The sequence below is a fragment of the Cebidichthys violaceus genome, unplaced genomic scaffold (assembly GCF_023349555.1).
Source record: "Cebidichthys violaceus isolate CVI_PGR_0920_01 unplaced genomic scaffold, fCebVio1.0.p SCAF_4, whole genome shotgun sequence".
NCBI lineage: Eukaryota > Metazoa > Chordata > Actinopteri > Perciformes > Stichaeidae > Cebidichthys > Cebidichthys violaceus.
The window spans coordinates 2318116-2339555 of NW_027176594.1; the positions used below are offsets into that span (position 1 = coordinate 2318116).

A 21440-nucleotide genomic window follows, 5' to 3' on the forward strand; every position below is an offset into this window, starting at 1 on the left:
GAATACTGGACCAACACTTGTAGCTTCGATGCACATATCTTTACATTTATTTGAGAAATCACAAGAATAAACATTTCATGGATATTTTGTCTTTTGATTAACATGAGGTCCTTTATAATAATTCTTCTTGATGAATTTCACCATTAAAAAAGCACAGCAACATAGACGTTTCTCAACCTTGGAGTTAATGCCCCTTGTGGGAGTCTGTTGTTAAGCAGTAAGGTTGTAGACAAATTTCAGTTCTGATAAATTGTAATCTGTCTGATAAATGTGTCATAATAAAGTGTAAAACTTCTCATTATTTCTATTTCATTTAGATGCTCCAAATGCACTCTTAAATACAAAACACAAAGTGTTTATATTTAAACTGACATGACAAATTAAAAAGGTTGAGAAATTTTGATTTACAAACAACATAAACAAGCTCAATAGCATGAAAACACTAGAACGATAACTGAGGGTTCACAAAACATAACGTCATAAACATAACTATATAATTACTATTAGGTATATAGACTAAAACAAAGTGTGGAAGAAACATACAACCTAAACCACATAAATGTATTCTTACCATATATTATGGAAGCTTTCAATTTAAAATGATGTGTGATGCCCTTTTATTTAGATGTCATATTTTATCTAACACTAACTGCACATTCATGTTAGCTTGTTACAAGCCACAAGCTTTATTGTAATTTGTACAATATTTCAAACTTTAAAACCAGGTTACTTTTTCAACGTTTTTTTTCTTTCGTGACCTTTTGAGCTTCCATAAATTCTCCCATGTCATAATTATTTGTCATTATGGGTTATTTCATACGGATGTGGATCCAGCTGCAGATTATTCTCAACACTGTCTTCATTTAGAGGTTTGTAGTTAGAGGTTTGTGCCCTCTTGTTTAAAAAGGGTTATTTTTTTTTTACATTTTTGCTACATCTGCAGGATTTATGTAAAATCAGTACAAAAAAACCCACAGTTTGTTTCGCCATGTTCCTGGAGAAATTGGCAGGAGTTCAACAGGAGTTTGAGACAGGATGTTAAATACTCAGGCAAAGTATGCATAGAGAAAAATGTTAATGCTGACCACCAGAAGCGCGTTGACACAGCAGAACCTGGACCAGAACACACTCTCTCTAACGTTTTGAACTCTGGGAGTTGGAGTCTCCTCTGAGCGCCGCGCCGCTGAGATACACAATCCTGTCCCCTGACCACATGTCACCCGCCGGGTTGGCTCAGAGCCTGCAACATACACACACACACGGAGCAGACACAGGAAGTTACTCATACAATAACTACAGCAGTGTGTGTGTGTGTGTGTGTGTTGGTGAGTCTTTATCACATGATGGCTAGTTTTATTCCAAATGGTGTGAATGTTCACACTCTTACCCTGGGAGCTGCGGTGGCTGACAGAAGACACTTTCTGTAGAGGGATTTCTCTTGGTGGCTCTTCAGTCAGAGTCCACCAGGTCAGGTTACACAACTGGGAGATTAGAAATTGGAAATGTAACAACATTTATTGACTAGCAATTACAGTTTGGCATAATCACAACCTACACGATATGTAGAGAAGCTGAATGTGTGTCCATATTGACAATATCCTGCCTTAAAGGATCAGTTTGACAGTATGCATATTCGCTTTTTTGCAGATAGTTTGATGAGAAGATCTGAAGCTGCTGCCTGTTAGCTTAGCTTAGCACAAAGACTGGAAACAGGGGCAAACAGCTAGCCTTGCTCAAAGGTAACACAATCTGCCTACATCCACCTCTAAAGCTGGATATAATGCATAAACAAGACATGTTAATTGCTGAGCTTTAGACATGCTGGTAGATGGATATTGTTTTAACATTGGACAGGGCCAGGCTATCTGTTTCCCTCTGTTTTCAGTCTTTATGCTAAGCTAAGCTAAGCTAAGCTAACCAGCTGCTGGCTGTAGCTTCATATTTAACAGACAAATATGAAAGTGGTATAAATCTCTACTTCTAACCCTCAGCAAGAAATAAATTAAGCATATTTCCAAACGTTGGGGCAGCTGTGGCTCATTGGGTAGAGAGGGTCATCCAGCAAACACAAAGGTCGGTGGTTCGATGCTCGGCTGCTACGAGTCTAGTGCCAAAGTGTCCCTGAGCAAGACAGTGAACCCCTAACTGCTCCCCAGGCGCTTCTCAGGATAGGGATGGGTCAAATGTAGAGAACAAATTTCCCCTTGTGGGGTGAATAAAGTGTAATAAATAAAACAGTTTCACACTTTTTTGGCAAGACAGGCCAATCTGAAGTATAAACTTCAGTTGTATTTCAATGCATGATTCATGATTACTCTCTATGTTCTTAATAAGAATTCTTCATCAAAGATAACACAGCATAGCATGGATACTATTGTTTGTGCAACAAAATGTACCTAAACCACCTACACTGTGATACTGTAGATGTTTTAATGTATATAACAAGCATTGTGATTAATTGTCTGTGTGTTTAAGGAGGTTGAATAAAGACTAATTCTCTTGAAATGTCTCATGAGATCAGAGCGGCTGCTGTTTGCATTCTGAGTTCACAGTTCAGAATAATGTCAAATGTGACAAATGGGTCACTGGCTTCAAATATTTAGGATTTAGCGTCTTTCTTGTGTGTGCAACAATAGCTCTACTGTACTGTAAGATTTTGCTCTTTGGTTGATTGTTGGTTTGGCCTCTTTGATTGTCTATAACACGGAGGCCCACCTTCAGATAAAACCTGCCCCATTACCTCAGTTTCAACTCTTTTTTTGTATGTTTAGTAGATACATTACAGGTGAACCAACACAGCAAAATGCTCACATAAGCATCGCTTCCCTAATACGTCTGTTATTGACTGTATCTGTGTGTACACACCTGTTCGTGGCTGGGTGGCGGTGTGAGCAGTGATACTACAGTGACAACAATAGCTGTGAGTCCACAGAGCAGAATGGCGAAATGGAGGTAGTGGACGCTGCGCAGGACCGCGGGTGCCGAGTCCACGATTCCACATCTGGGAGGCGGGAAGGCAAACTCCAGCACCATCCTACACACACCCACCACCAAACCCACCATCAGGCCCCAGAACGCACCCTGAGTGCACACAAACACACACACACACACACACACACACACACACACACACACACACACACACACACACACACACACAAACACATTTACTCAGATTACATTGAATGCCTTAATGTGAATTAATATGCTGAACGTCCTGCTGCTGAAAGCTTCAGTATTTTGGGTGTGTTCGGTCTTGTAGCACTCTCACTTTCCCACCATGTCAATTTGTCACCATCGTGTCACTTCTCCCTTGAGCACACACACATGTGCAGTGACACAAATAACTCTCTGTCTTCGTCTTTGTTCAGCCTTCAGCAAAGAATGTGATCTGTGCGGTTAGACTTAACACACACAAAAATAATCACCTTGTCACAGCTCGCGAAGCAATCACCTGTCCTTCTACTTATCATATTATGACTCCAAACCGTTTATCTCTTTGTTCTATTGTAAAAAAAAAATAATTAAATGTAACAGCTATTATTGTTGTTAAGTTGCCAACTGTTGTAGAATGGTCTGTTCATATATAGATACAAAAATCAAACACCATTAATCTCAAAATTAAAATTTCTAGGATTAATACTAAGGGATATATAGACGAATACATACATACAGACACCACGTGTGTCTAGATGTAATGACACTTATTACAGGGTTGATTGGTATTTTTACAAGTTACATTTGCCGCTCTGGTTCAAGGAATACACATGTCATGTTCCCATTTAAAACAGTCTGTATTGTTTGACTAGTCAGCGTGTGTTGCATCCTGCATGGCAAGGTGTACCCTTTGACCCTAAAGTCAACACCTAAGCTTCATACAGCAAAATGCTTACTGTGTTTGTATAAACAAAAACAAAGGTCATGCCTCTTGTGTAACAGTGCTAACTTCTAGAATGAAAAGGAAACATCCAAAACGAAATGGGTGTGACATTTTCAAACCCCGACCAGTAAGCATGGATTTGTTCTTTTGTAGGTCAAAAGACGTCAAGGCATACAGATTTAAACTGTGCTAAATTTTCAATTTAGACATTTTCAATATATTTTAATGTGTTGTTAGTTTCGCTGAGGAGACAAGGCTAAAGAGGCTGCAGCCATGCTAGCTGCTCTGTGAGCGTCAACACTGCTTTGAGCGAAATGCTAATGCCTACATGCTAACTTGCGCACAATTATAACGCTAACATGCTGATGCTAAACAGGTGTAATGTTTACTATTCGCACCATCTTAGCTTTGTGTGGTAACATGCTAACATTTGAGCACTAAGCACGCAGTACAATCGAGGCTGTATTCGGTAAAGTACTGAACAAATTTGACCTGATGGTGGCGCAAGATGAAACGTTTAAGGATCCCCGAAGTCTTTACAATTCATCCAAAGAGTAACATGAATGTCCTTTTTGTTGAGTTTTAGGAAACGTTTATTAAATTGGCAAATCACCAACTCAGTGTTCATTGTTGTTATCAACCCATGTTGTAACCCCAGGCAAGTTGATTGTATTAAACTAAAATACAGTTTTTGTAGCTTCATTCAGATTTGGAAAAAGGTGATAGTTATATAAGTGTAAAAAGAGAAAATCCTTTCATTGTGAAAGAAAATCCTCTTTATTTTAGGAGTTAAAAGCGTGTTCACAGCGAGCAGACACACCCAGGATGTGCTCTTAAGAAAACAGGGATTCACTCTTGACTATCCGGTGGACTGGTATTTACTTGCAGTCAAAAAAATGTTCACCATGCGTTATTTGCCCTTGGCTGAAACACACTTTTACTACAGCGGCGTTATCTCTTTTACCTCCCTCTGTTAAGCTTTATCTTCTAATAATCACACTTTCCCACACTTCCACTCTGCTATCAGCCAGAAACACTTTCATCTCTTCAAGGAGCAGCACACTCATGCTGAGGAAATAATAAACAATACACTTCATAAAACCAGTGAGTAACAGACAAAGACATTCATGTGTGCAAACACGTGGGCTCCACACCAAGCAGCGAGAGATTTTGGCAGCTTGATCCCATGTGATGCTAATAAAACCAAACAGCAGTACAGTGTGGGAGAGAGGACAAACCTTTTCTAGCATGTTCTAGAGTAAACTTTGAATTGAGTTTGGTTATGTGTGTGAGAATGAATGTTTCCTGTGTGTGTTGAAAAGCAATATATTGTGTTGTTGAAGTTGTCCCAAAGGACTTTGTGGAGTAAGATTTAATTATCTTTTTTTCATTATTAAATACTAGTGTGCTTATATGTTTCTGACAGTAATTAGTGCTGTAATGATCAGTTGATTAATGGATTCACCAAATCACCAAACCAATGGATAAATGTGACGATTTTTTTCTTTTTTTTAAAGTAGTGTTGATCAAATATATTTGGGTTTTGGACTGTTGATCATACAAAATTAACAATTTAAAGACATCACATTCGATTGTGAGTATAGGAACTTTTTGTGGGCATTTTACACAATTTTAGAGACAAAACTATGAATAGATCAGCCAAAAAAATGAAAACAACTTGTTTGTGTGTTACCTGCTCATTGGTCCTCTTCCAGAAGATGGCCAGAGTGAAGACAGCGGTGACGGGTGGAGCGAGGTAGCTCGTCACTGACTGGATGTAAACATAGAGCTGGCCACTGTTGGCCGACTGCAGGATGGGGATCCACACCACGCTCACCACCACCAAGATCACAGTCACGATCCTGGAACAAAACACATACATCTCTTTCCCCTCTAAGCTTCTCTTTTCTTTATTAATCCTGACATTAAAAGAAGTTGTCCCTCCACAGCATGTTCAGAGTGTGCATATGTCAGCTGGCACCATCCAGGGTTTAGGACGGACGTTCTCTGACCGCTGAGTGACGCATACCTGCCGACCAATAGCAGCTCTCTCTCCGAGGCGCGTTGGCGATGCTTCTTCCAGATGTCCATGGTGAAGAGTGTGGAGCTGCTGTTAAAGATGGAGGTCAGCGATGACATCAGAGCGGCCATCATCACCGCTATCATGAGTCCACGCAAGCCTGTAATACGACACACGAATGAACACATGCATGTGGATAAAAGAAGCTTATCAAAGCAGTCGACACATTTAGAAATAACAGTATTCTCACCGCTTGGCATGAGTTCAATGACCAGTTTGGGAAAGGCGATGTTGGAGCATCCCACCTCAGCTCCACACACTCGCACACACTCTTCTGGATCCACACATCCCACGGTGTCTGAAATATGAAGACACAAGTCATTCACACAAAGGGGTGGAAGATGTAACAAAATTCACGTTGCTCTAATTTCTACTTATAGAGAGGTAAAGGATTTAGGGAAAAATTAAAAACACTTTAATTTGAATTAGCTATATTATTTATGTTAAAATTCTATTCTAAGTTAGAAAAAGTGGACTCACAGAATAGGTCACCTGTCTGTTTTGTGCGTCTCTATATCCCTAAACTTGACCTCTTAATCTTAAAACATATAAACTCTGATCCAGACATGAATAATTTGTTTTATCTCTAAAAATCCAGCATATTTAACAGTATCACGTCACTAACCAGCAATCACAAGTTTGGTATCTGCACTGCATTACCTAAAAAGGAAATTGGCCCACCTAACATTCTCCTCCTTCAGATTGCTTTTATATTCTTCTTCTTTTTTTTAATCAGTATTAAACTCCTTATACTAGAATAATTATCCTCGTTAAACTATAATAACCTATAAAAGGGAAGAGTACATCATATTACAGTAGATACAAACTCAATGGCCCCGTAGTTAGATATTACACTGTTCGTCTTAACGGTTCTGTTTTGGGATGAAATAAGACTTTTCTCCCCCTCTGTTCCGGGAGGAGGAGGGTGGAGTTAACTGCCTGTATTTCCTAACCAACAACCGGACATTCCGCCTTGCTGTTCCCGGTGACAGAGCTTCCGTTGCCAAATTCTAGAGGCAGACACACACACAAACACACACACACACACACACACACACACACACACACACACACACACACCGGGGAGTCCACACAAAGTACCGGACCTCGATGAACTTTCTGTCTGGAGGAAAAGGAAAATGAAGGAGCCGACTCGGACTCGAACCGTGTGAAAGTGGAGACTCATACGCGCCACGTTACTGACACGACTTTGTCTTTCGGGGGACTCAACAGTTGTCGTGTTTTGTGCTTTGAACAGCTGCTGAAACGGCGAGCCGACAAAAAGAGGAAACGTGGCTCGTCAGCGTAAAAGTTATCTTGAGTCATCAACAAGTTTCAACCCTTTCTTTTTTTTAAAGGAGGATTAATGACTTATCTGTCTCTCTCTCCACGACGTGTTACCATTCAGTTTGACTCACTGGCAGACACACACTCATCCACCCAGACAGCTGTCTGCCTCCATGACTGCCGGGCCCCGCGGCTGGAGCGCATGAACCGGGCCACCGCTGGATTCCTACGGCAGGTGAAAGGCGTGGCGTGGGTGCGCCGTGCGATCAACACCTGAGTGTGCGTGACTGCTTGTGTGTGTGTGTGTGTGTGTGTGTGTGTGTGTGTGTGTGTGTGTGTTAGTAACCTGAGACCTGAGAGTCCGTGCTCGGGAACGGTTCTATCGGTTTATTTCCCTCAGGTGAAAGTCTTTCGCTGCCGGTGGGGTCTGTTTACCACCTCACGAGCTCAGCTCACGCGGACGCGTTATGGACCGGAATGACAGATCGCACCTTTGCGAGGTTTGACCCTTTGGACCGAAGAGTGGAAACTAGGTCAGAGTGGTTTTGGTACTTGAGTATTTGTTGACCGGTGGATCTATCGGCGCCATGGCGTTGTCTCAGATCCAATGTTTGGATAATCACCACGTCAACTGGCGCGTGAACGAGGGGAAACCGGAGTTTTTCTACAGCGAGGACCAACGGCTGGCGATCGAGGCGCTCGTCACCAATGGCCGCGATGCGTTCAGGGACTTGCTCCGCGAGAAGGGCGTGCGGGAGTTCCTCTCAGAACCGGAGCTGGAGCGGATTGCACACTCGGCGGAGGACTACCGGCCTGGCCACGAGCACCATCAGAGGCTAGAGACCTCCGGGCCGGGTAACATCACGCCGGGGTCCGGGAACTTCGGGGGAGACGGAGAGGTGTCGCTCCAGTATTGGCCTGATCGGTCGGAGGGCTCAGTGGCGGAGCTGGACCTCGGCTGGCCCGAGGCCAACTCATACCGAGGGGTCACGCGCGTGGCCGTGTACACACAGCCTCCAACCGAGGGGCACACGCACATCAAGGAGGTGGTGCGCAAGAGCATTGCGTCAGCGTCGAGGGTAGGCAGTGAAGAAGAAGATGCTGATGATGATGATGATGATGATGATGTTTTTTATAATGCAGTGGTTAATGAAGTTGTAATTTACAGTACAATAGCCCTGCAATAACAAAGCCTGCTCTCTTTGTGTAATTTATGTACCTTTTATGTGTCAAAGCGGTGTTGATTCAACAGTTTTTAGAGATCACACTTGTGTTGTTGTATTGCATTACATTATATTGCAATATGTTTATATTTGGCTCCTCCATTTATGTATAGTGGAGGACAAAACACATTGTAATATAGTACAATCAAGTACAAAACACCACAGCAAATGTAGGCTACCACAGCACTGAGTCAACACGCAAATAACCACAGTACACGTCTCAACAACAACTGAAATAAGGTTGCGTATATTGCAGTGCTATTGAATGCACCACAATACATCATGGTTTTCAATATTTTTCTGCGTGCTCAGTGTATAATGTAGTTCAGTGCCACAACACCACAAACTACAAATCAGTGCTTGTTTGAAAGAAGTAAAGAAAATAATTTACAAGCTTGACAAACTGTTTCAGTCATTTTTTTAAATGAAATAAAACTAATATTCTGAGGTTGCAGCATCGCCAATGTCAGGATTTGCAGTTCTCTGTGTCATATGTGATCGTAAACTGCATATCTTTGGGTTTTAAACGGTTAGTTGATTAATTCATAATGAAAATAATCTTTAGTTGCATTACTTTGTTAGTTGTTTCAATCAGAGGTTTGACTTCCTTTCCTTTTTTCCCCCACAAACCCTGCTGACAGCTTTGCAGCACGTCAGGCTAAATCTCATCTAAAAACATCTGACGGACGTAAATTTAGACTGAATTTAATCCTGTGTCTCGCTTCCTGTTCCCTTCTTTTCTCGCATGTGACGCACTCGCGCCTGAACACAACAAAGTTTTAATAAAACAAGTGTGATCTCGCCACGCCGGGGGCAATAAAGATGCTCTGACGACAGTGAATAGTTCTCATGCCAGCACTACGTACATAACCTTTACCTTTCAAGTTGGTGCTGGCACATTGAGAAGCCGAGTAAAAAAAAAAACTTCAAATGAATTGATTCAGTTGCAGAGCTAAATACTTTTTCACTGCTTACGACACGCCGACGTCGTCAAATTATTCTGCTTTTTATTACTATCTTCTCTATCTTGTAGTTTTTAAAACTTCTTCTAGGATTCATTGTACACAAGTATAATCACAGTACAGTTGGTTTGAAATCTATTAAACTATATTCTAACCTCAAGGTTCACAAACTGGCCTTTTTCCAGAGCTATTTTCTAGATCAGCTTATTCGCTAAATTACCTAGTTCTGCAGTTTTACATTTTTAACTGGGTTTAAAAGTGCATAGACAGCGCGGTGTGAAGAGTACCATGTTCTCACTAGTAGTGTATTGTTGAACCCACATAACACACACACTGTACAGACACTTCACACTCCATCACCAGTCTGCACAGCACTGTTTGTGTCTAGCTGTCTCCTTATGGGACATCTGTGTTCAGACATATCCTTTGACTTTGATGGTTTCGATTTACTTTTTAGATGCAGTTCTGCACAGCTGTTTTTTTGGGGATTTAATGGGGCTAATATTGTCGAATGAAACCCAGGAAACACTCACGCCTTTTTGTGGTTTCCTCTGCGTGTGTGTTTTTGTGTGTGTAGGTGATAGCCGTGGTGATGGATGTGTTCACAGACGTGGATATCTTTCGAGACCTGCTGGATGCATCCTACAGACGCAAAGTTCCTGTATACATCATTATTGACATGGCTTCAGTGCCCTGCTTTCTTTCCATGTGTGCCAGAGCTGATATGCACCGTGGACACCTAAAGGTATGCAGACACACACACACACACACACACACACACACACACACACACACACACACACACACACACACACACACGCAGATGATGTTTTGATAAGCTGGGGGATGAGCTAGTTGGACAGATGGCTACTCCTGATAAGTATATAATAATAGAAAACTGTTTGTTTTAAAAAGCTCCAGCTGCAACGTTTCAAATAAAATATGTTTCATTAAAGACCCATTTCCAAAAATAAGTATATTGCAATACAAGGGAAAAAAAACAAGGTCACTTGAAAAACGTGAAACAGGTTTTTGCCTGCGAGCCTTGATAAGATGCATGCACCAGCTAGTTGTTTCGCCACAGGCTGAATGTCTTTGTTATTCTTTGCCTCTCCGAGATGAACAGGTCTAGCTCGAGACAGAACTCACTGAATGCTTCATTGGGGCTTTTCAAAATGTTTTGGACGGGTAAGACCGTAAGCACATTCCTGTCTGTGCTGCAGACAATTAGATAAACCATGCGCACTCTCACTTTACTTTCTGCAACATGTTTGTCTTTCATTTCTCTTTCTTCCTTCCTCACGGCGATAACCCGCCAAGCCTCGCCTCTCTTTAACTTTTCTTCTTATCTGCCATCTCTGCTGCTGTTGTGAGCTTTTACGACTCTTGTGTCCAGCGTCCCCTGTGAGATTTCGCACGGAACGTTGACTTACGAGGTAACGCTCGGCCAGGAACCACACCCTTATCACAGGGCCAAAGACAAACACCGCAGGGTGTGTCACACAAGCATGCACATACATACAGTCCGTGCTCCAACCTGCAGAGTCAGCAACAACACTTTATAGTGGTATTAATACAGAAGAACTGTTTCTCTTTTTTTTCCCCCGTCTCCCTAATCTGTTGTCGCCTTTAATTTCCTTTTGTTCACCAATATCCTTCCTCCCATCAAAGCTAAATCCCCAAGAGCCCTCTCTTTACGTAGCATTAACCTTGTGTGTGTGTGTGTGTGTGTGTGTGTGTGTGTGTGTGTGTGTGTGTGTATAGAATCTGCGTGTACGCTGCTGTGGAGGTGTGGAGTTCTTCACACGGTCGGCACAGAAGGTGCGTGGAGCACTGAGCCAGAAGTTCCTCCTGGTAGATGGAGACAAAGCCATCTCTGGTTCATACAGGTGAGCAGGATGTTGCTCTAATCCTTCTTCTTGTATTAACATGGATTCTATAACTGTGACAGGAGAAAGGCGGCGCACTAAGAGCTTTAAGGAGCATTTTGGTATCTTTCAGCTCACAGTTTTTTTTTTTGTTTTCTGGCTCGCAACGTTACTGTTTTGGTTCAGTCTGACTGCTCTCACACAGTTTTCAGCATAAAAGCATTAAAAAGCCAAAGTTAAGCTACCTGCTTAGCACCAAACAGCAGAGAGACAAAGTTAGCGTTTGAGAGAATATTTGTCGGGGATCCAAAAACACACCTTTAAATCAATGCCAATGTTGCTCCATGCCTGCTGGATGTGTAAATAGGCAGCTGTTGGCCAAATTGCTTCATAACATCTGGAACACTGAGATAAATAGGCTGACAGCTACACAGGAACAGCAACGTTTTCCACCAATATTGTCTGATGTTCTGACAAACAAAAACGTATGCTTTTATAATACTTTGAAATGTGCTACGATCACATGAGAAAAAAAATCCAGTTTGTGTTACCCACTGACTTTTCCTTGGGCATGTTGCAACAACGGCGTTGCTGCAGTACGCAGCAGCATTTTCCACAACTATAAACCTTTAACACACTTTCGGTTCGTCATGCCATCTATAATTATCTATTGTTCACCATCACATCTCTATGCTCTCATAATCTCGAAATTAAGCGTGAGGAAATCATGCACAGAGCATAATGTCATACGTGATCTCGGGCTACAAGTATTTGGTGTAATGATAAAACTATAAGCTGGGTTCTCTCAGTCGGAGTTGTGACATAAAAGAAAGAATTTAAACGTGACAAACGTAAACCAGGACAAATTTAGTAAGAAAAAACATATTGAAATCTGAAAACCCGTCAGATAAGCTCGTAAATAAGGGAGTCGCTGCTGTGAATTCATGTTTCCATGTCTTTGTTCCTCCAGCTTCACCTGGTCCTCCTCCCGTTTGGACCGTAACCTCATCACTGTGATCACAGGACAGGCAGTGGAGACCTTCGACCTGCAGTTTGGTGACCTTTACCTCGTGTCCAGAGGCGTGTCTCTGAACAAGGTCCCCATGGTCGATGAACCAATCCCCGACCCGGTCCCTCAGGCAGCTCCTGCTCCGGTGTCAGCTGCTATTGCTAGGAAGCTCATCAATCCCAAATACGCCCTTGTTACCACTGGAACCTACACAAGTTCCACTCCTTCTGACCAAAATTCCAGCAACAAGAATCCCTCTGGGCTTAAGTTTACGAAAAGCCGTCTTAGACACGTCATCGAAGAGCCCCCCTTGCATCCGGGATTAGCCCATCTGGAGAAAGCGTACCTGATCCCGTACCTGCCCACCTGGCCGGAACCAGACCCACCGAGCGACGTGATTGGCTTCATCAATGTTAGGGATGATAAGCGAGCCCATCAGGTTCACCTACAGAGGTCGGAGAGGTTTGAGACCAGCAGGGCTATTCGCTTCAGCGCTGTACTACCGCCACAGACTGATAAACCTGCTCCAGGTGGGGATGCAGGAGCAGCAGAAAATCCTCCCGGGAATACGAGCGCAGACGTCTCTACTCCTGTGAGTCCAACCAACAAACAACCCAAAGAGAAATCGCACACAGCTCCGAATGAAGACCAAACTGATGCCACAGATTCCAGTGGGCCCCCTCAGCAGCCCAACACACCTTTAACACCAGACACACACAAACCGAATGCACCATCACCATCCGATGTTACTGCTGATTCAAAGCCTACAAACAATGACAAACAAACTCCTGAGACTCAAACCGTAGCGCCTCCTATTCCTAAACGCCGCACTCTGCAGTTAGTCATAGACGCCACCCCCTCGGAGCAGCCGGGCCAACCACAGGTCTCTTTGATGAAAATGGACCAGTTGGAAAGTCTCGACGGCTTCAACCAGAAGGGAACCCGCGAGGAGCTGAAGCCCATCCGTGGCCGCCTAACTTCAAAGAACGACGGCGGGGACTCTGGCAGCACGGGTGAGGGCAGCCAAGACAGCACCAAGGTCATCTGTGACCGGGCAGCCAATGACGGTCCTTCAAGCAACTCCACAGTGTCGGAGGACGAGTTTTATGAAGGTTCCCAGCCGGAACAGCCGAGCGACCCGTTGATCAACGGAGCGACGACAGGATCAGGGCGCGGGAATCGCCAAGGAGACGGGGTCAACATGATGGCCCGCTTCTCCCAGAGCATGCTGGATCTGCGGCCGCCCAGCCCATCAGAAGACAGCTCTGCCCTCATCCGCCAATCGCAGCAGCTCCGCAGACAAGTACACCAGTCACCGCATAGGCACATTGGACAGGTATTATATTTTACAGGATGTAGACAATAGTAAATACAATAGCATTGTAATATATATAGGACAATATTTCTAATCCTTTGGTTTTGACACAACTAGTGAATTAATCGCTTAGTCAGTTGACAGATAATTCTTGGCAAGAAATTAACTTTTTAATATGCCACGTGTTTGCTAATTCCAGGTTGTCAAATCTGAGGGATTGCTGTTTCTTACTGTTTAATAACAATGTAAATATTTTTAATTTTTTTAGACTGTTGATCTAAAACCTGGGTCTGGGAAATTGTGATGGCATTTTAACATAAAATTAACAATTTTTAAAAGTTTTTTTTCAAGCAAAAAGTGCTCAGCTTGAACAATTGTGAGAAAATTTGGTTTCTCTTTATTGTAAATTGAATATCTTCTTTTTTTCCTGTTGAAGTCACTGACAAGATGCTGACACAATGCTTGTCTTAATCTTTCAAATCAATTTTAAAAGTTGAAACACTGACAAAAACAATGGCAGAGGTTGCCAGGAGTAATGTTTGTCATGAACAAGTAGGTGGTTCAGTCCTACTCTCTCACACATGGGTGTGTTTCAGCACCAGTTTAAAAGCAAGCCACTACCTGCTCACAGTGAACATGCCATTCCTTTTCCAAAATAAAAAGGTGTGATTGTCAGCTGTGTGCACGCACCTGGATAGAGAGCTCGGCTGATCATGCCAGGGAGGATGATGAAGATGAAGGGCAGCATCTTCAGATAGGCAGCCAGGATTGATGCTCCTTTCACGTGACTCATGTTTTTAGCGGACAGGGACCGTTGTACAATCACCTACACACAGAGGAACACAAATAACAACAATAATAGCACTAACTTTATTCATTAAGCACTCGAAAGACGTAAAACCAAGAAATTAATAGCTTCATTAAATATACATAGATTCAAATAAAATGCAATTTAACAGATACAATACAATGCAGTAAAAGCACATAATCAAAACAATTTAACTAAATGCAATTCTAAAATGTGTTTTTTGGAGAGGGATTAGCAGATCAGAAATACAGTCACAAGCAAGTTCCCATATGTCCCTTAAAAATCAAGACAATTCCAAAATCCAGTCTAAAACGCTGTAAAGGTGCTAAATTGGTCTGTTGTCTAATCATAAAGAAATATAAGCGTGGATTACAGTTTCCAGGCTTTGCTAAAGAATGAATTTTGGACAACAGAATTCACGTGGCAATCAAAAAGGAAAGTCAAGCTAAGGTTTGCATTTTCTGTGTTGTGTAAACAAACCGAAACTATGATGATACAGCTGCTATTGTGAATATTTTTCCATATTTCAAAAGAGGATGAAAACATTTGAGGACGTAGTTGTGGTCATAGCCATGTAGCCATTTTCCCCATTTTTCAAGAAGCCCACATAGCACTGGCAATGTACTGTTTGAGCCCCATTATGTGTTTAAGACCAACTAGCTTTCATACAGAAAGTGGAAGCTTAAATAGATTGCTACCGTTAGTACCGTTTCCTAGACTTTTTATTTTTTATTGTCACACCAAGATCTCTGCTATGAGCCTTAAGGTTTGATGAAAAGGAAACATATTAGAAGAAATTAGAAATATGACAGAAAAGTCTGATTATAACTTCTGATATAACTGAAGGGAGTTCTGCAGTGTGCTCAGTCTCATGGCATCATTCGAATCAAACAAGAAGTAGATCCAGGATATACATATTTGAGCATATAGGTAGAGAAAAGTAAAGGGCCGAGGATTGATCCTTGAGGTACTCCATGTGTGAAATAGGTAATGGAGGATTTCCAGTCCTTTGTAACCTCACAAATAGACACCAACTCTTCTGGACTCCATGATGTCCTACTCATCACTCTCTGCTTCTTCTCTCTGTAGTTGTTCCAGACCTCCAAGTCTCCAAGTCATGATGCGCGACAGAGAGCACCTAAAGTAATCGTCGCCAAACCTGGAAGTTTTCACCGCCCCGCCCGAGCTGATGTCCAGGTGATCGGAGGACATCGTTACTGGCAGGGTCAAGCGCTGCAGCCGGATTCGGGCCTGCTGCGCGTAGAGACACGACGCTCCGGCCGGTCGCCACGTCGCCACAGCCCGGGTTACAGGAAGACGGATGGCGCCTCGGCACAGCCGCCAGGCAACGCATCAGGGTTACTAGGGCTATCTTTCTCAAAACTGAGCAATTTGAGACACTTAAGGGCACGAGGTGGAGCCTCGCAGAAGAAAGCGTCTCAACATAACAGGGCTGATAGGTAGAACTGTGGGCCAGCACAGGAACATGAGGATGATCGATGATGCAGACAGTGGGGACTCTTCAGTGTGGAATCTTCTCTATCACTGGCATGTGTGTCATTTCCTGTTTTCAAACCCAGAGGCTCAACAAACAAGAACTATTCATTGGGATTTTTTGACTATGTCAACAAAGAGTTGGCAGTTTGATTTAATATGTTTTTAGGTGTTGTCTGTCAATCAATCACATCACCTTCAAAATCAATGTTTCAATGCTAAAGGCTTCAGACTGGATGGTTTCACTCGTGTCTGGGGGATAATGAATGTTAGAGGCAGATACTGATACCTGGGAGGAAATCAACCCACATCTTTTAAGCATGGATCCTTTTCTACAAGAGGAAGTGTATTTTGTAGATGATAACCAGTCAGCGTTTAGTGAGATCCCCTCTGCCAACTCAGGCACTTCAGTTTTGTTAACAGTCCTTTCAACAAAATATTTCTTAATTACCTCAACTGCTTTTCTTTTTCAGAATTGTTCACTGTAAATATTATTTTTTCCATATCCAACCTACAAAGATGTGGTGTATCTGCGACATGCATCACCGATTATGTCTGATATAAGAGTCCGGCTCTGGTGTTGATACCACTGTGATTGGTTACTGATGGTGTTAGGGTTGGGCTACTGTGTTGATAACTGGTATATAAGTGATGTTGGGCCAAAAGTGAATGCTGTAAATAAAAAGACAAATTGTTTCTGACTCAGCTCTGTTGTTGCCTCAATCAGTTCAGGTAAATCGACAGTTAGCCGTTAACATCCAAATATTTTGGGGAAGTTTGTCATACTGAAAGGAAAGTAAATAACTAAAATACCAAAACTGTGTGTGGGACTACTTCCTTGTTCAACTTTGACCAACCTTACTTGCTGTGGTTGAGTGAACACAGTTTTGTTTTTTTTAAATACAATGAACAGTTTACAGACAGTGCTCTTGTTCACTTTCTGTTTGATTTCAAAATATGCCACTGAATTCAAATGAATCCAGTTAGGCATGGCAGTGGTATTACTTCATGCCAGCTTCCCCAGTTTTAAGTTGGTGGGTCAAAACAGCTACCTTTTAAAAAATAAATAAATAAAGGTTCCTGGTGTTTCATTTTAACGAACATACATTAGCATATGTCAACATCTGTATGTTGTGAAAATGTATAAAATTATTTAATTTATTTTGAGAAAGAGGTTCTGAGTTTTCCAACTTCAATTTAGTGAGGGCTCTAGTGGCCATTAGAGGAACTGCATTATAAGAAACATCTGCATCAGTGGGGTTTCCTGCTTGTTTTTGTGAGTGTTTGTGTATAAACGTACCTGGTCAGTGCACCAGTACCAGGTGGCCAGTATGGTGAGCCCCAGAGTCATGCCGGGCCAGGGCAGGTCTCCGGTGACGGCGTCTCTGAACAGGTGCATGGCGTCCTCACGCGGCAGATGGCAGGTACTGTTGGGAATGATCTTACTGGGCACCGCCATGCTGTACACACGCTCCAGGTTGCTGTAGCCACCGATCTTGTTGAAGGCTGCGGACGGGGAACACACAACTCCAACTACACATTCCTTAAAAATAACTGCAGTTGTTGCGTTGGTTTCTAAATGAAGATAGTTGTACATACCAGTGATTGTAAGGATGATTGCCCCTATAATCATGATGAATGTCTGTAGAGTGTCGGTGTAGATGACAGCAGCGAGACCACCTGAAAGGAAGCGAGTGTGTGGTGTGGGAATCTTTTCCCAATGTATCAGTTTCACCAGATGTAATTGTGTGTGTGTGTGTGTGTGTGTGTGTGTGTGTGTGTGTGGTTGTTTGTGTACCTGCTATAGTGTAGAGAGCAGTGACCACCAGCATGAGGACAGTGGACAGGTAGAGGTTCCATCCCAGACACACCTGAACAAACAAGGCTCCAGAGTACAGGTCAGTCTGGAGACGGAAACACAACACAGAGTCAATCTCATAGCAGACGAAGTTAAATGCTGGAAAGCCAACGCAGCCAAAAAGTGAGTGTGACGTCGTACTGATATCTTTGTGAAGATGGACAACAGCAATGAGAGGACAGCCAGGTAGGTTCTGATCCTCTCTCCTCCGAAACGACGGCCCAGGTACTCTGGCATTGTCACGATCTGAACACACACACACGCACACACACACACACACACACACACACACACACACACACGCACACAAATTTCAACTTCTTCAACAGACCACATCTACACAGAAGAGACTTGGGGGCTCAGTATGATCTGTCAATTAGCAGCTGGTAACTCTGGATGCATTCACACATCAAACATAATTATGTACGAACAGAGAGAAATTAAGTAATTCATGTTCTTTGTCAAACACTTGGTGTGTGTGATGTGGGGTAGTGAAACACCCTTTTGGGGAATTTTCAAGGTGGAGAATGCTGCCAAGGAGAATGATTCTTGGCACCTAAATGTACCTGCTGAACCTGCCTTAACAAGCAGACATAGATCTGTGTGTGTGCGTGTGTGTGTGTGTGTGTATGTGTGTGTGCAAACTAACCCCTGAGGAGATGTAGACAGGCACAAATACCCAGGCCAGAGCCAGCAACACATAGGTGGCCTGAGAGGAGGAAGGAAAGGAGACGGAAAGATGACACAGAGCTTTGACCAGATTGTCCACAAGAGTCGCCTCAGGAGATAATAAATCTCTCTGGTAAAACTGAGATAAATCTTCGAACTCTGTAGGTAATCTGCATGTGCAAGCCTTTTGTACAGTTGCCTGACTTGTGCCTCATGTTCCGCACACCACCTAATACAGTTGTAAAGCATAAGAAATGTTCTGCTGCCGCCCTCTGCAGCCGATTGCCTGCAACAGCTGCTGAAGGAAGTTAAAACACAAATGCACCATGCAAAAATAATTTGGTCTGGACAGACTAGAGAGAGGTTATTAGGTACAACCCACTTTTACAAATACTTATGTTAACTGATTTCTATTCAGCTACAAATGGGAGATTAGTTATTGTAGCTGTATGTTCTTTATCCAGTCAGCCCTATTACTGTAATACAACAAACCACAAAAGAAATAGTATGCTAGCTCTGCTTCATTCTATCTATAATGTGTGTATTGAGTATTAATAGATAGAGTAGAATCACATAATGTGTTGTTGAGTGGAAAGGTGTGTGTGTGTGTGTGTGTGTGTGTGTGTGTGTGTGTGTGTTTGTCTACTCACGTTCCATTCAAAACCAGTGACAGCGATGCCTCCAGCAGCTCCGGTACCAGCCAGACCAATAAACAAACCTGAGCCTTCTGAACTGGCAAAGAGGGACGCTCCAATCTGGGCACACCAGTGAGATATTTCAAGTAAAAGTAGCAATACAGCAACTTAAAAAAATACTCTTTTACAAGTAAAAGTGCTGCATATATAAGCTTACTTAAATGGCACTTTTAGTATCAAAAGTAAAAGTACTTGTTCTGCAAAAAAATGGATAATATACTATCATATATTACATTGTTGTTTACTCTGATGCATCAATGCAAAAGTTGCATTTTACTGTTGTGGCTAGTTGGGGTGGAGCTTATTTTATTTTGTTAGTTTAGTCCAGTGGTTTGCAAGATGAATGTATCTGATACACACATTTGTATTCATTTGTTGGACTTTTCTCTTTCAGGGTCTCAAACAGTTATTTAAATGAAACTGAGGAATTTAGAGGAGCTGCAAACAATTCACAACCCCAAAAGGCTTCATCAGTGTGTTAAATAAGTTTATCATTTGTTTTAAATGAAAAGTTTTAATCTGTCAGATTAATATAGTGGAGTAAAAAGTACGATATTTCAGTCTGAACTGTAGTGGAGTAGAAGTATCATAAAATATAATTACACTTCAGGTATACAGGATTAATATATTGGTTAAATCTGCCAAGCACAACCCACCAACTTATTTGCAATAATATAAAAGCTTACTGATATTTGCTGATCAGATTTTTGTTATCAGAAAAAGCGAGATGTTACAGAGCAGATCACGAGACACACACACACACACACACTCACACACACTCACCGGCCACCACGCCATGTCCCGTCCAGCCAAGAAATATCCGCTTAGGGTATTCCTGCTCACCCTGCATGATGACTGACAGAGAAAACTGTTATACTCGAGCATCCAGAACATGTCACACATCACACACACACACACACACACACACACACACACACACACACACATGTATACATACACCACTGACTCTCACCCAGATGCCGACAGCGATGTTAAGAAGAAAGTAGGTCACTATGACAATAATGTCAGAGGAGCTGAAGGACTGAGTCAGGGCGTAGAAGTTGATGGTGGAGTTTGACATCCTCAATGTTCACGGCAATGCACACACACACACACACACACTTAAAAATACACCAAAACCCTACTTCCTGTATTACCCTTTCCTTAAAGCCACACATGCACACACACACACACACATACACACACACCTGTCGAATTACACCTGTTCAGTCACTCTCATCAACCGCCTCTCATAATCCGACACTGTCGACCTGCTCTGCAAACACCTTAAACACAAAGACGAACACATTACAATCCCTGAAAATTTTGGAAACCGCCAGACGCTGCTCACTCCCCTTTCAACACATATACAAAGCCTACTAACATTAACACACACACACACACACACGCACAGTCAAACACACACACTCCGGCCCTTGGTAGAAGTCTTGTCTCGGCAGAACCACGAGCTGACCTCACCGTTACAGAAAGTGAGTGTTTCGTGTGTCTTGTACGTGTGAAGAGGGCAGTCTTGGTTGAATTGATGATTAAACACATCACCTTAATGTGGCACCTGCAGCGCTGACACACACGCTGTGCTTGGGGATAATGGAGTGCATGGTGTGGGTGAGCAGTGGAGTACAGCAGATGCTCTTGTGGACTAGAGTCCACGCTGATGCACACAAACACACACACACACAGATGGTCAATCATTGGCGATGACAAGTATATAATCATTAGTGTTTTTAACACACAAACATCTGCTGGTAAGTGCTAAGTAGGGTCTGTGAAAGTGTGTGTGTGTGTGTGTGTGTGTGTGTGTGTGTGTGTGTGTGTGTGTGTGTGTGTGTGTATGTGTGAGAGAGAAACAGTTTAACAGTTTCTTCACTATAAAAGATTTTACTCGGACAGCAAATGTTTGAAATGAAACCCAATCTTATACAAAAATCAGTTTGGGCGAAGATATTTCTTCACATGATTACATGTTCTGGGATAGATCCATTGTGGATTTGCATTATTGACTAATGATGGACACAAATAATGTTGTAGAAATCAATCCTATAATATAATCCAAGATTTCATACATATTCTCTGGTATTTTTGGATGAGTGTTGCAATTTGTAATTTAGAAACTAAGCCTGATTTGCTCTATTTGACTACAGCAAGTACTCTTGGCTCCTTTCTGTATTTACTTGTTGGACATTTTACAACAGCCCCACTGAGAAATGGTGCATGGGATTTAAGCTTGAGAAACATTTGGAAATATCTGTATGTACCAGAAGTGGAAATCTC

General features: G+C 42.4%; 2 protein-coding genes across 2 annotated transcripts; one reads left to right on the top strand and one right to left on the bottom strand.

Moving 5' to 3' along the window:
* Window positions 1-17: 17 nt before the first annotated feature.
* slc5a10 (solute carrier family 5 member 10) lies at window positions 18-19961 on the bottom strand. The gene is made up of 14 exons (XM_068727139.1): window positions 19932-19961; window positions 19104-19208; window positions 18434-18493; window positions 17926-18030; window positions 17725-17830; window positions 17526-17606; window positions 17227-17432; window positions 14315-14450; window positions 6151-6258; window positions 5910-6060; window positions 5574-5742; window positions 2866-3081; window positions 1388-1481; window positions 18-1240 (listed from the first exon to the last, which is right to left on the bottom strand). Exons 1-14 carry the CDS (start codon window positions 19944-19946, stop codon window positions 1047-1049), a joined length of 1746 nt encoding a protein of 581 aa, XP_068583240.1. The 5' UTR covers window positions 19947-19961; the 3' UTR covers window positions 18-1046.
* Window positions 6894-16631, top strand: fam83gb (family with sequence similarity 83 member Gb). Its single transcript, XM_068727138.1, has 5 exons — window positions 6894-8326; window positions 10010-10177; window positions 11197-11321; window positions 12271-13645; window positions 15522-16631. The coding sequence occupies exons 1-5, from the start codon at window positions 7835-7837 to the stop codon at window positions 15894-15896; spliced, it is 2535 nt and encodes an 844-aa protein (XP_068583239.1). The 5' UTR covers window positions 6894-7834; the 3' UTR covers window positions 15897-16631.
* Window positions 19962-21440: the final 1479 nt, after the last annotated feature.

What these genes read in the sequence shown, in the direction of transcription:
- slc5a10 (XM_068727139.1), bottom strand. An exon ending in GGTACTGGTGCACTGACCAG is followed by an intron (nt 14,451 to 17,226) that starts GTACGTTTATAC and finishes CTCTGTGTGTAG; the next exon opens with GTGATTGTACAACGGTCCCT. An exon ending in CAGCCGAGCTCTCTATCCAG is followed by an intron (nt 6,259 to 14,314) that starts GTGCGTGCACAC and finishes TTCATATTTCAG; the next exon opens with ACACCGTGGGATGTGTGGAT.
- fam83gb (XM_068727138.1), top strand. Translation starts at nt 7,835, where the DNA reads ATGGCGTTGTCTCAGATCCAATGTTTGGATAATCACCACGTCAACTGG. An exon ending in GCATTGCGTCAGCGTCGAGG is followed by an intron (nt 8,327 to 10,009) that starts GTAGGCAGTGAA and finishes TTGTGTGTGTAG; the next exon opens with GTGATAGCCGTGGTGATGGA. An exon ending in GCCATCTCTGGTTCATACAG is followed by an intron (nt 11,322 to 12,270) that starts GTGAGCAGGATG and finishes TTGTTCCTCCAG; the next exon opens with CTTCACCTGGTCCTCCTCCC.